General features: G+C 25.8%; 1 protein-coding gene and 1 long non-coding RNA gene across 2 annotated transcripts; one reads left to right on the top strand and one right to left on the bottom strand.

Annotated features, from left to right (window-relative positions):
* The first annotated feature begins 444 nt into the window (after positions 1-444).
* On the top strand, positions 445-1885 carry LOC132927055 (uncharacterized). Its single transcript, XR_009661608.1, has 3 exons — positions 445-717; positions 857-969; positions 1047-1885. It is a non-coding gene; the product is annotated as an uncharacterized LOC132927055 (long non-coding RNA).
* Positions 1886-7276: 5391 nt separating this feature from the next.
* Positions 7277-10819, bottom strand: LOC132924682 (anaphase-promoting complex subunit 10-like). The gene is made up of 2 exons (XM_060989114.1): positions 10149-10819; positions 7277-7992 (listed from the first exon to the last, which is right to left on the bottom strand). Exons 1-2 carry the CDS (start codon positions 10273-10275, stop codon positions 7553-7555), a joined length of 567 nt encoding a protein of 188 aa, XP_060845097.1. The 5' UTR covers positions 10276-10819; the 3' UTR covers positions 7277-7552.
* Positions 10820-11078: the final 259 nt, after the last annotated feature.

Raw genomic sequence — 11078 nt, 5'->3', positions numbered from 1 at the left:
ACAGTATAGATTAGGAACTAACTAAATATTTTAATTGTATGTTAAGAAATAATAAGTTAAATAGTGTACTATAATTACTGATATCTTATACTAGAAACATAATTAGGTACACGTCTTATTATATGAATTATTTATCAAATGGGTTATTTAAAAATAATATCGTAGGTCTTTTTTTTTTTTTCTAATTTCAGAAAATAAGAAATTTTATATTATATTATAATATCTCGTGTGATATTGAACTATATACATTATACATCATTAAATATGTTATTATTATTTTTGATACCGATATAATATATATCTTAATATATTACCTATATGTATGACATATGAATTTGTATAAGATTTTTTTTTCTTTAATATACCGACGATTTTTTTAATACATAATAAAAATCCGTTATATAGGTATTATTTTATTATAACTGAGTTTGTATAAATTTAATTTATTTTTATAATATTATTCTTTCCGGTAAACTAATTCGTGGAACTTAAACATTCTAAACAACATATACAAAAGCATTTCAGATCATTCCAAATCTGTAAATGGGAAGTACCTACTTAATTGGTTTCACAGAGCGGTAGAGCATGAGGCTGAGCATCAACAACTATTGGAAACATTTGAAGAATACTCAGCCAATCTTGTTTGTCATTTAACCATGAGTAACGATGTAACTACTGTTGGTGGGTTTTCTGCACAAAAGAAGAATACATACAATGGTAATGCGTTAATATACTCAATAAATTAAATAATAACTTTTCGTAAAACTGTTTTAGTCATTTTATATAATATTTAAATATCCTTAGCACGTACTAAACCATTAGGATTATCTAATAAATACATGCATTTCAATAATAGCGTTTGGAACTTATTCACGAAGTCGACAATCTCGAATGTCGATGAGGACGGGCTATCGACGATCAATTGAAGAATGAAAATAAATCTATTAACGCAAATTCAAAAACATTATTGTAAGGAAAAATATAATATTTTTATAATGTAAATCGTAAATGTCTTATAATAATTCCGTTTTGTTTATTTGTTATAGGTAAAAATTTAAAAAAAAATAGGTACTACTAATATAGAACTTTTCCGTCGTAAATCATTGATGATATCACTTTTACCGTGTGCCCTGGAAATCGTCTTCATATAACCTATTGTAATGAAATTATTTTTCATACAAGAGAAGTCATATACCTACCTTGGTCTACCATTTGACAAAACTCACTTAGGGCCCTTGCTTCAAAAACAAACACAAAGATTTGAACAGCTAAATGAATTACAAATCACAAATGAACAATAATAATTTTGTACAAAAGTCTACTGTAACTTATCTAGTGGTATCTTACTTTGGAGCTTAATCAAACTAGTAAGCACCAGAACCATTCAAGCTTTCCAAGCTATCCGCCTACGAATGCCAATGCCTTTGATACGTTCCAATATCACACTGCACAACGATCTACATAACCCTACCACGAGACAAACAACTGCTACATACTCACGCCTTCTCTATCAAACAGAATATCATATGCCAATAGCCTTAATGCTCAGCTGCGTTCCAACTGTCAACTGGAAAATCCAGTCAAACGCCTTAAACGTGAATGAACCAGAAGGACTACAGATTTTCTAAATGCATAACACGTATTTCCCTTACACACGATTTAATTTATTCATGTTAAACTGCTTCTAATGTTAAATTCCTTAATGTTTTTTCCCTCACATTTATATTATATAGCTTACTTATAAGTTTACTTATTGTAAATTAATTTAAATAAAAACAAAGTAGGTATTATATTATAGGAAAAAAAAGATTATTTTTATAGAGTACCTATTTTTCCTATTTTTTTTCCTATTGTTATTTTATTACTTAAATTTGTAAGTTCACGATTTTCCCAATTTAAACTTTTGTTTTATATGAAAATATTCTGGCATTAAATACATTCGATTTTTATATTTATTTTAATTGTTCTCCCATTCTTTTGGCTACTTTGTTGTGTATTTTAATAGCCGATTTATTGTATATTATCATTAACTATAATTTAATTTTAATGACAAATTTATTGTTTAAACTTTTTCTAATGTTTATAAATAAGTTATAATAATTGTATATCTTAAAATTGTTTTTCTTCTTTCTATTTTAAGTACCTAATAATTAAAATTGTATAAAATAATAAGTACAAATTAAGTGTACAAAATGCTCTCTAAAACATTTATGTTTTTACAATAATATATAAAATATTAGCCAATTCATTATATTAGGTTGTATTATTATTTTTGAAATATTCATGTGTTACTGGTATAAACTGGGTGATTATTTTATGGAACTACGCTTATTATTATTTAAACATCTATTAACGTTTTTGAAAATATTTATTTACATAATTTCCAATTGATATAAGACAACATATTTTTAAGTTAATTGATTTTGAAATACCTAATGAGTATTGAGTATTGTTCGATAAAAGAATCACCATACTATCTCGTTTATCATGATTTTGCACAGAACCATATACCTAATGAAATAACTATAATAGGGTATTATAAATTTACAACTAAAATCTATGCCGATGATTTCGATTTCACCGTTTTCCGCAGTTACATTTGATCATTAGGTATTTTATTGTTTCCTACACATCTAGTCACGAATAATAATCTAATAACTCTAACGCGTAACTGTGGTTAGTGGCGTAAATTGGGCGGTACAAGTTTATATCTTATATATATTTTGGCACCACCAAAAAATCATAAAATATGTGAGTAATTTGTATTTTCCAAAATTTATATTTGTTTATTAAACAAGTATGACAAGTATACGTTGTATACAATTATTGTTATTGTCGTATAAACGTATTATATAGGATTTTTATTTAGGAAAATTAATTGCAGCATTACACTAAAAAATACCAAATATTGCACTTAAAATATTAAAAATTGCACTAAAAAATAACAGCGTTTTGTTATAAATGTTTTATAAATTTACTGTTATAATCTAAAATTCTACCAAATATATTATATATATTATTCCAGTGACACAACTAGAGAAACATTTGGGGGGGGGGGGGGGGGTTTACATTATTACAATATTTCGGGAGTGGTTATAACCCCTTTAACCCCTTTAACCCCCCCACGGTTGCGCTACTGTATATTACAACTTTATTAGACATCATAAAATCATGTCATCACCACCATAGCATTATATTATATATCATTGCGTTGCACTATAAGTGTTTGATTTAAATTTTCAAAATCGAATCCTCATAGATTTGGAGCTAATAAGTGTTTATGTCTCGAAAAACTTCGTTCCACGTCAGTTATTGATGTAAGCGGAACGTATTTAAAATAAGGTTAATTGATTACTGGCGAGTGGCGAGTCTTCGGGTAAACGTAAACCATCGAACAGTTTTCCTTGTCCACTCAGTATATCATTGATTTTAATAATGGTTTTATATTCAGTATTCATTTCAGGGTGGCTGAAGAACAAATTATACAGTATAACGCATAATTTTAAAATAGTCACATTTCATAAATTATTTTTGTGTTGTATTAAATACCTACCAACTTGAAATTATCTTTATTTTATAAGATAATATAGATGTTACGACAATTGAAAGTCGACTATAACCAAAATAGTTGTATAAATATAAATTCAATAAAATTGCAATAAAAATCCAAAAGTTGCACTTAAAACTTTTAGATTTTAATTGGTACTTACATGACATGCATTTAAAACGTACTTAGCAATAAATTGAAAAAGTAGAAAAAAGTTGTAAATGCAACAACATCCGTGTCCTACTAATAAGGCGGGTAGAATTAGGTGAATAATTTTCCGGCGATACACACACCATGACTTGAAGACGGAGTTAGGAAATTTTAATAGAATAAATACTTCAGTATCTGGCTAATCAGAAACAAAAATAGAATACATAAGAGAAAATGATACTCAAGAAAATTGTTCATTAATAACGGAGTCATTAAAAATATTCTTAATCATACCAACCAACACAGCACAAGTTGTGCACAATCAACCATACCTACATTACGATACGTAATTACATAAAAAGAACTACAATCAAAATTAAAACTAACCATAATATAGGTATTTTAGGTATTTAAGAATACAAATAAATAATAAGCAATAATAATTGATCAACATAAAAATATACAATTACAGAGGGGTGAACGTTGAAGTGGTAATTTAGGTGAGATATACCAATTTTATAAATTTTTAACTACAAAATAATTTGGAAATGTTCGTGATTTAATCAAAATATAAACTGTGTTTATAACTTTTATGCTATTTTACTGATAGGCTAATAGAAAAAAAAATATTATACAAAAATTAAAAATCAACTAAAAAGTAAAAGCATTTAAAAATTATATAAATAGCATAGCTAAAATATTTTGAAAATTACGCCATGTCTAGTAAATACTAATAAGACTGTTTCTATACAGTTATCATTTTTGAACAACAAATGCATAACTTCAAATTTTGTTCAAAAATGTGTTTAGGGTAAATAATTGTTTTCCTCATTTGTACTTCTTTTCCTAATTGTTTAAAAAAGTAATAGGAATTTTACCAAAAAAGTAGGTATCTATAACATCTCATTTGTTACCAGAAACAACCTAGGAAGTTAGATCAAAGTATTTTATTCTACTATACAAGATACAACACACAATAATACATGCATATCATTTTAAAATCAATACATTACATCTAAACCTAGAGTTTTAATGAACTTAGATAAATAACTTATTGTAGATAGAAATAATATCTAAACTATAAAGGTAATCCATTAGGTTATTGTATATTAGAATTGTTAGCAAAGCAAAATATTTTAACAATCAAACTACTAACCTATCCAACCTTAACTACCTACCTTTAAATGTTTTATGAGTATTAGTATTCTTTCATCAATAAAATTTTGTTTCAATGCATCTCCTATTTCTATACATTATGAATTAAAAATTATTCTCATTTAGACAAAATATTATTTAAAATTTATATAATTTAAACATAAAGAATATGTACATTAAATATTTTGACCAATTACTACAATAACTTCTATAAGACTTCTAATAAATAATCTTGTTGCTTTACTATAAAGTATTAAGTTTAAAATTGATAGTCATTAGCACTCACACACTTTATTGGAATAATTTAGAATTATGTCAACAAAATTTGGACATAAGTTGAACTTATGTATTATAAGGCTATTTTAATTGTTAGTTGGTTTTTATTCTGTTGTTTATGTAATTTAGAGACTTGTTACAGTGTGTGTTAAAATATTTAAAAAAAAATGCAACTAAAGAGTAAAATATAAAAAGTTAATATTTACAATAAAAATATTTTTGTATGATGAGTGATAAATACTGTATGGTACATGGGAAACAACAGAAAGTTACACTAATCAGAACCACATGCTTAGAAAGTGTTAATACGAATAATTACCTATATCAATATGTTGTCAAATATTAATACCATTCAATTTTGATAAACTGTTTTCATTTGGTTCTAAACTAGCACTCCAGTGTACAAACCTCTATCTCTATTATAATATTTTAACTAATATTTGTACTAATTTATTACTATATAAAAAAAAAATACGACTTAACACTCAAAACCGTCCATATTTTGAGCAGCTTACCAAGTTTTCCTCAGTAACTCACCAGGTCATCTTCTATCCATTTATCTTCTTCTTTCTATTCAAAAGTACAGTTTAATTTGTGCTGTTAGTTTCCATTCTAAACTAACATGTGTCTAGTGGCCACCAATAGTTAACTTAAACTAGCTTATAATAATAAATTGTAACTATAGTTACTTTTAAATAATATACTACTAGCCAAATTTATAGACGATACTTAGTAAAATCTTAGTGAAATTTTAAGTAAAAACAATAATTGGTATTTATAAATGCCACCTTGAATAATTTTAGGAAAAACTTAAGTAGAACTTAGGAAATATCCAAGGTACCCTTTAATTATGCTTAATTTTCACTCTGGATTGAGATTTCGGGATAAAATAGTTATTTGTACATCCGACATATTATTATAATAGTGTTTTTATAAAAAATCCATAATAATTTCCTCTAATACATTTTTACAATTTAAAAATATGGATATTAACTATCTTGATTAACTTGATGTTGATATAAATTATGATTGGCTTGAAGAAATTATTCATGTTCCTAAACGATATTTACATGATAAGCAAAACCCCATTGAAGGGTAAGTAAATGCTATTAAAATATCTATTTTATAATATTATACTTTTCACAAATATTAATTAATTAATAGTATTTTAAGTATTCTATTAGTTTTTATCTGGTAAGTACAATATATTTAACTGACTTTATTATCTTATTATAATTTATATTTATATTATTTATTACCTAGTTCTCGTAGTATAGTTTTTTTCTTCATTTAATATACCAACACTAGTCATTTATTTTTAAATATGTTTTTCCTGTGTTATTAATTATTAGAACTACATAGGTATAAGTACCTAATTAATTTCTAATTTTATTAAATTTAAAAAAATAATAATAATAATTTACCAAAAGCAGGTTAATGAAATTAAAATGTAATTCTCTAATATTTTTTTGTAAAATATATAAACGTGTATCAATTTTATAATAGTATACTTTTTGAAAATGTAAACTAAAATCATACCTTATGGCTTATTATCTTAATTAAGTTAATTTGTACAGAAAAATGGTGCATGGATTATATACATTTAATTTGATTGAAATTATTAATATCACTAAATTGACTCTTCAGTATAAATAATTATATAAAAATACACTATTTTAAGTCACAAATAAAGACTACATTGATTCTGGTTGCAAATTTTAAAATTTAAGCAACATGCATAAGGATTATTTTTATGATTTCAAAATAGCATTAATAAAATGTCACAAAAATTATCCATCTAATACTAACCTACTTGAAGTATGAAATATTGGTGATGAAATTGGCAATTGCTTATTACAATACTATAGAGGATAAAATTAGTAAGAATATATGTATAATACAACAAGCTGTTAATAAAATATACTGCCAACATACTATTAATCACAATATTGTACTTTTTTAAAACTTTTATTATATTTTACTTGTACAAATAATATATAATATTATATTAATAATGATAAGATTATTTGAATAAAAAAAAGAGAAATGTTTAAAATAGTGAAAAAAAAACTTAAAGATAAATAACATATACTTCTATATAAAATAGAAAACTTAGCATCAGACTACAAACATAATTGTTTTTTATATATATAATATAAATTTGTGTATCAAAAAATGTATAAAAAAAAAAAATGTATGACAAACATAAAATTAATAACAATGTATGAAAGAGTAGATGAAGAGATACTAAAACACTAATTTTTTTTCAATTCTTAAGTATTTTGTTAGGATGGGAAAATGTTGCAATATTATTTATTATGAAAGCTGATGTATATTTTTAAGATTAAAATTATTATTAATATTTATTTAGTTTAAAATATTTTGTCATTATGTGTATGGTTATACTTAATAGGATTAGGACTTTTATTTTATAGTTGTATATTGTCTCATTTCCACAGTGCTAAAATTGCCAAGGAGAAAATCTTTTGTCGAAATAGGTGAATGTATTTTAATTTGTCTAATATGACAATTATTTCCATTTTGATGATTTTTTAAAATTGCAATTTGTAGTAAATGAGTTTTCAATGATAAACTATGGATATCCTTGATCTTTATTCTTATCCAACTATATGGTTCACACAGTTCGACTAATTCAACTTCTTGTAAGTCATTAAAATTTTTACCTGCGCGAACTGATATGATACTTGGTGTATAGCTTTCATCAAGTCTATGGTCAACATATATATATACATCACTCACAACAGTCTTACGTCTAAACTGAATATTAACTAAATGTGGAAGTTGACCACATGACTGCCAGTATGTTTCTATATTGTCATCTCTTAATTGGTTAACACCAAAACCTAAAAAAAAAAAAAAATGATTTTGGTTTGTAATGGACATAATTAATTTATTTAAATATATTAATACATTAACCAATCATTGTTATTGTGCAATGCTCACTGGCCACTGCTATTATTTCAAAAACCATCAATTTAAATATTCTTTAATTCTTTAATTTATCTGGTACTAGTAAGACTTAATTGACATGTTCTTAAATATTATTTTCTAAATAAAAGAATTTTTTTATAACTTATTAACTTCCAAAGTCATTAGTACCCTAAATTAAGTATCACTTCACACCAATATAATATATTTTGTAGCAATGAGAGAAATACACCCAACACTCAAACAAAAATTAATAGTAGTAAAAATAATTAATAACTAATAGAATGTGTCAATAATGCATCGTGTTATCTGTGTCTTACAAACGTGAAAAATTTTTGTTTAAAAAAACCAATTTTATGTGTTTAGCTTAAATACAGTGAAATGATCTATTATCAAACTTAAATTTAAGAACATTGTTTTTGTTCTAATGCGGTGTTTTATGTATTTTAATTATTAAGCAAGCTATGAGTATGTAAATATTAATATTTGAAAATGCTCATAATTCAGTTAAAAATTTAATTTTCATAAAAAACTGGCAAGAGAATACAAATAATGTTCTTATCTTTATAATAAGTTTTCAATAAGTCATTTTACTTTAATATTATTTAAGCTAAACACATAAAATTGGTTCTACTGAACACAAATTTGAAATTTGGTATGTTTGTAAGATGGAGACCACACAAGCAGGTTCGTCCACTTAAGGAAAATAATATTTTATGTATATTTTAAATAGATTTGCTTTTTATAAGTGGTTTTTAATTTTTATTGTTTAAAATATATATTATATTGAAAAATGATTAAATTAATTTTTCAAAAATGTTAAAAAAAAATAAATATTTTGGTTTTGGTTTTGAAATCTGTTTATTGAATAGTTTAATAACAATTAACTACATAGTGATACCAATGATAAGTTAAACAGTTCTAAATTAAATACATATAATACTAGAATATTTTTTCTATGGTATCATAGTCGAGGCGAAAACTTCAATATTAAAACCACCTTATAATATTACATTATTTAAAATGTAAATAAATACATTTGAATATTTAATATTATTTTGTTCCACATTATAGTATAGATACTGTAGCTATATTTTGAATATAATAAAAACTCTTCATATTATATTAAGATTAAAAATATCAGTACTTAAACCACATTAAATTAAAAATAATTGGAGTTGTAGAATTTTAATTTCCACATTAGGTAGAAAAATTCAAAAGTGAATCGAGTATATCCATCATCCATTATTCATAATTCAATAGAAACCAGTAGCTCTATAAAAGAAATGATAATTTACTTGGTACACAAATATTTTTATTTGAAAATTATTAATAAAATAGGTAATGTACAAATAATTAAAATATATGATACGATTGCTTTCAGGAGATTGTCAACATCAAGCCTATTAATAGGCAGACACATTTAGAATTTTTGTGTTTTCTTCGCTCTCCTACTTTATTGTAAATTGATGATGTTAAAAATGTATTATTATACATTTTATAAAGTTAAGGAAAATTAACTTATAATTTATAAAATATAAATCATTTTTCAATTTTGGCGGCCCATAGCAACTCAGACATCTCAAATTATTTTTATACAAAATTTGGTTTGTATTCATTGTATATAACATTTAAATACATTCTAATACTTCCGTGCACAAAATTGTGAACAAATATTTAAAAAAAAAAAATTGTAAAAATTGTAAAAACCAAACATAGATCTATAAGCCAACAATATGTTCTTTAATTTATTTGTTGAAAAATATATTCAATTCATAAACAAAGATAAAATTATTGATATTTTAATATCTTTTATCAATAAGTTTTAAAAACACCAGGCACTATTTGAATAATAATTTATAACAATATTACTGGTGTCTATTACTTACTCTTTATTTTACAACCAAATTTTAGGTGTATCTACATATTTTGTAAAACCAAAAAAATTATGTACAATTTTAATTTTTTTTTGTATAATTCTAAAGTACAATCGCGAGCCATACCGACACCGACTGCTAAGTAAAAAATAACAATAACAATAATAATAATATTATAATGCAGTATCATTTACCGGGTTTACACGAGGACACCGACCATGTCGCTAACGAGCCCACCTCGCGCACCAGCCCAGCACGTACGTCTCGCATCGGGTCGATCGTCTCGAAGCAAAACGAGCCACTGGCGTCCCAAATCGACATTTTTCTTTTTATCAAACCCGCACTGTGTTACGTAAACCAAAAGCCAAATCGCAGCATCCCGAGCAAACGAACGCAAACCAAATGCACGGCGGACATTAGGTTTTCAGGCAATAACTACTGCAGCAAGTCGCAGTTTAACATCGTCTAGTTGTAGGCACGACAATCGTTACCCGTAAACGTATAACATAATAATATATTAAAATATATCGATCGTTAATAACTTTCTTATCACCGCAAACAGCTGTGCTTCGTAAAGTTACACTCGAGATAATATTATAATATTGTACAGCTACACGCAAGACGGGGTACCTAACACGATTGATTATTATTATTTACTGTTACTACGACACTGTACTCATCACGTTATAATATTGTTTTATACGCGCAGACTTGGCCGAATCGGCCGGTCGTGGCCTCGAACACTGCGGCAGTAAACTTTCGGACGAACTAAACGTACAACCTCCGGGGTCTATTCTCGAAAACTGCGTAAGCGAAGCGGACGAGCAAAATGTACGTGATGTATCGAAATTTCGTGTTTTCGAAACGTGTAGGTACGCACAAATTCGTAATCGAGACGATCGTCACACCCCTCTGCACGTAACGAATTGATCATTATTTTCGCTACAGTGCACGGGGCCCTAAGGTCTATATATAATATGTATATCATATTTTTTTATAGGTTACCTATACAGAAATAAATAATGATGGTGATTGTTTTTAAAAAGCCTAAAAATATAATGCGAAGGCCCGCCACCCAGTGACCAGTGTGTTGTTATTAAAATACAACTACACTTTAAACAAGA

This window comes from Rhopalosiphum padi, chromosome 3, assembly GCF_020882245.1.
Source record: "Rhopalosiphum padi isolate XX-2018 chromosome 3, ASM2088224v1, whole genome shotgun sequence".
Classification (NCBI taxonomy): domain Eukaryota; kingdom Metazoa; phylum Arthropoda; class Insecta; order Hemiptera; family Aphididae; genus Rhopalosiphum; species Rhopalosiphum padi.
This window is presented reverse-complemented; position numbering and strand designations above follow the sequence as displayed.

Excerpts from the sequence above, each read along its gene's own strand:
- LOC132924682 (XM_060989114.1), bottom strand. The coding sequence starts at position 10,275 with ATGTCGATTTGGGACGCCAGTGGCTCGTTTTGCTTCGAGACGATCGAC. Across the intron at positions 7,993-10,148 it reads GGTGTCCTCGTGTAAACCCG|GTTTTGGTGTTAACCAATTA; the intron begins GTAAATGATACT and ends TTTTTTTTTTAG.